Here is a 1,441-nt window from a genome sequence, read left to right as displayed (position 1 = left end):
TCACCCCTAAATTAATCCCTTAATTTCCCAACTACCTTTGTTTTTCTTATATCGTTCTATTATCAACCTCCGGCCGTAACCACCCCAACCGCCCCAACTACCTCACCACACCCCGCAGGCCGCCTGGACGCACCTCTCCCGGGAGTCCGGTGTATCCTTGTCGTACATTGACGGCGGCGTGCTGTCTACCCAGGTCTCCAGCCGTATGGCCCTGCCGTACGACCACGTGACGGGTTTTACCCACGACCACCTGGCTATTGGAACCGCCAGTGGGGACTGTGTGCTCGTAGACGTTACCAGGCGAGTGCTGTGTGTGTGTATGTATGTATGTGTGTGTATGTGTGTGTATGTATATGTGTATGTGTATGTGGGCGAGGTACACGTGAAACAAACTTGTTTTTTTTGCCTTGCTGCATACCCGTACCCCTCCACACACCCTCCTCCTTACCCCACCCCCCGGTGCGTGTGTCTCTGTGTGTTTCTTTTCCGTACAGCGGCCACATCAGTTTCCGCTTCCCGGCCTACAAGCACCAGCCGCTGCAGATCCTGGCTCCGGATCTGGATCGCGGGATCCTGGTCACCGTCAGTCGTACGACAATCAAGATCTGGACCCTGCACGACATGCGGTGTATGCATGAACTGTGCACCAGTCGACCGGTGTGTACGTGTGTATGTCTACCTGTCTGCACTTCTATAGTGTGGTTAAAGTAGTAGGCAGTAGTAAAAGGTAAGCCAGTTGGCTGCAGCAGTAGCTCTCCGGCAGTAGCAGCAGCAAATCTGGCTGCAGCAGCGTGAGTGTCTCTCTGTCAGTCTGTCTCTCTTGCTTTGTTCACACGTACATCACCTGCACAAGTCATGCATTGACACACGTACGTGTGCAACGCACGTCTGAATATGCCGAACTGACATCTTAGGATCTTAGGAACGGTGATGAGCAGGTTAGTTTGTACGGAATGATCCATCCGCATTTCTTATGTCTGTTAGCACGTCATATGGCGTGACAGCGTCGCCTACGTGAACGATGGGGTGAGAAAATACGACGACCCTAACCACCCCAACCACCCGCAACCATTCCTTCATTTCCCCCTTCCCCCTGTCCTCAACCCCCTAGGTAACCCGACTAGAGCTCTTGGAGGGTCGTGCCGTACTCGGTACGGTAAGTGGTTCCGTACACGTCATGGAATTGAGTTCCGGTGCCTCCAACGCCGCCTCCGTCACCGTCGACCACATGGACGCCGTGACGGGGCTGGGGCCTTCCGTGTATTTGCAACACGTGGTGACTGGGAGCAAGGACTCGCACATTAAGGTGGGTGGGGTGGGGTGCGGTGGGGTGAAGTTGCGTGAGTGCGGGTCGAACTTGATGCCTATGTGATTCTGCGTTGGCGAGTTATGGGAGAGGATGGAAACGGTGAGATTTTACATGCGGCGCTTTGTTGGAATG

At 54.3% G+C, this 1,441-nt stretch overlaps 1 protein-coding gene across 1 annotated transcript in view; it reads left to right on the top strand.

Moving 5' to 3' along the window:
* Nucleotides 1-1,441, top strand: part of VOLCADRAFT_116432 (uncharacterized protein) — a gene marked incomplete at both ends in the record, with an annotated part of 8,647 nt that overhangs the window by 1,408 nt on the left and 5,798 nt on the right. Inside the window, 3 exons of the mRNA XM_002947480.1 lie at nt 119-309; nt 495-657; nt 1,112-1,306. Of these exons, the coding sequence (XP_002947526.1) occupies nt 119-309; nt 495-657; nt 1,112-1,306 (549 nt within the window). The remainder of the gene's footprint in view (nt 1-118; nt 310-494; nt 658-1,111; nt 1,307-1,441) is intronic.

The sequence above is a fragment of the Volvox carteri genome (genome assembly GCF_000143455.1).
Source record: "Volvox carteri f. nagariensis unplaced genomic scaffold VOLCAscaffold_6, whole genome shotgun sequence".
NCBI classification, from domain to species: domain Eukaryota; kingdom Viridiplantae; phylum Chlorophyta; class Chlorophyceae; order Chlamydomonadales; family Volvocaceae; genus Volvox; species Volvox carteri.
The sequence above is the reverse complement of the archived record's forward strand: the minus strand, read 5'-3'. Positions and strand labels throughout refer to the sequence as shown.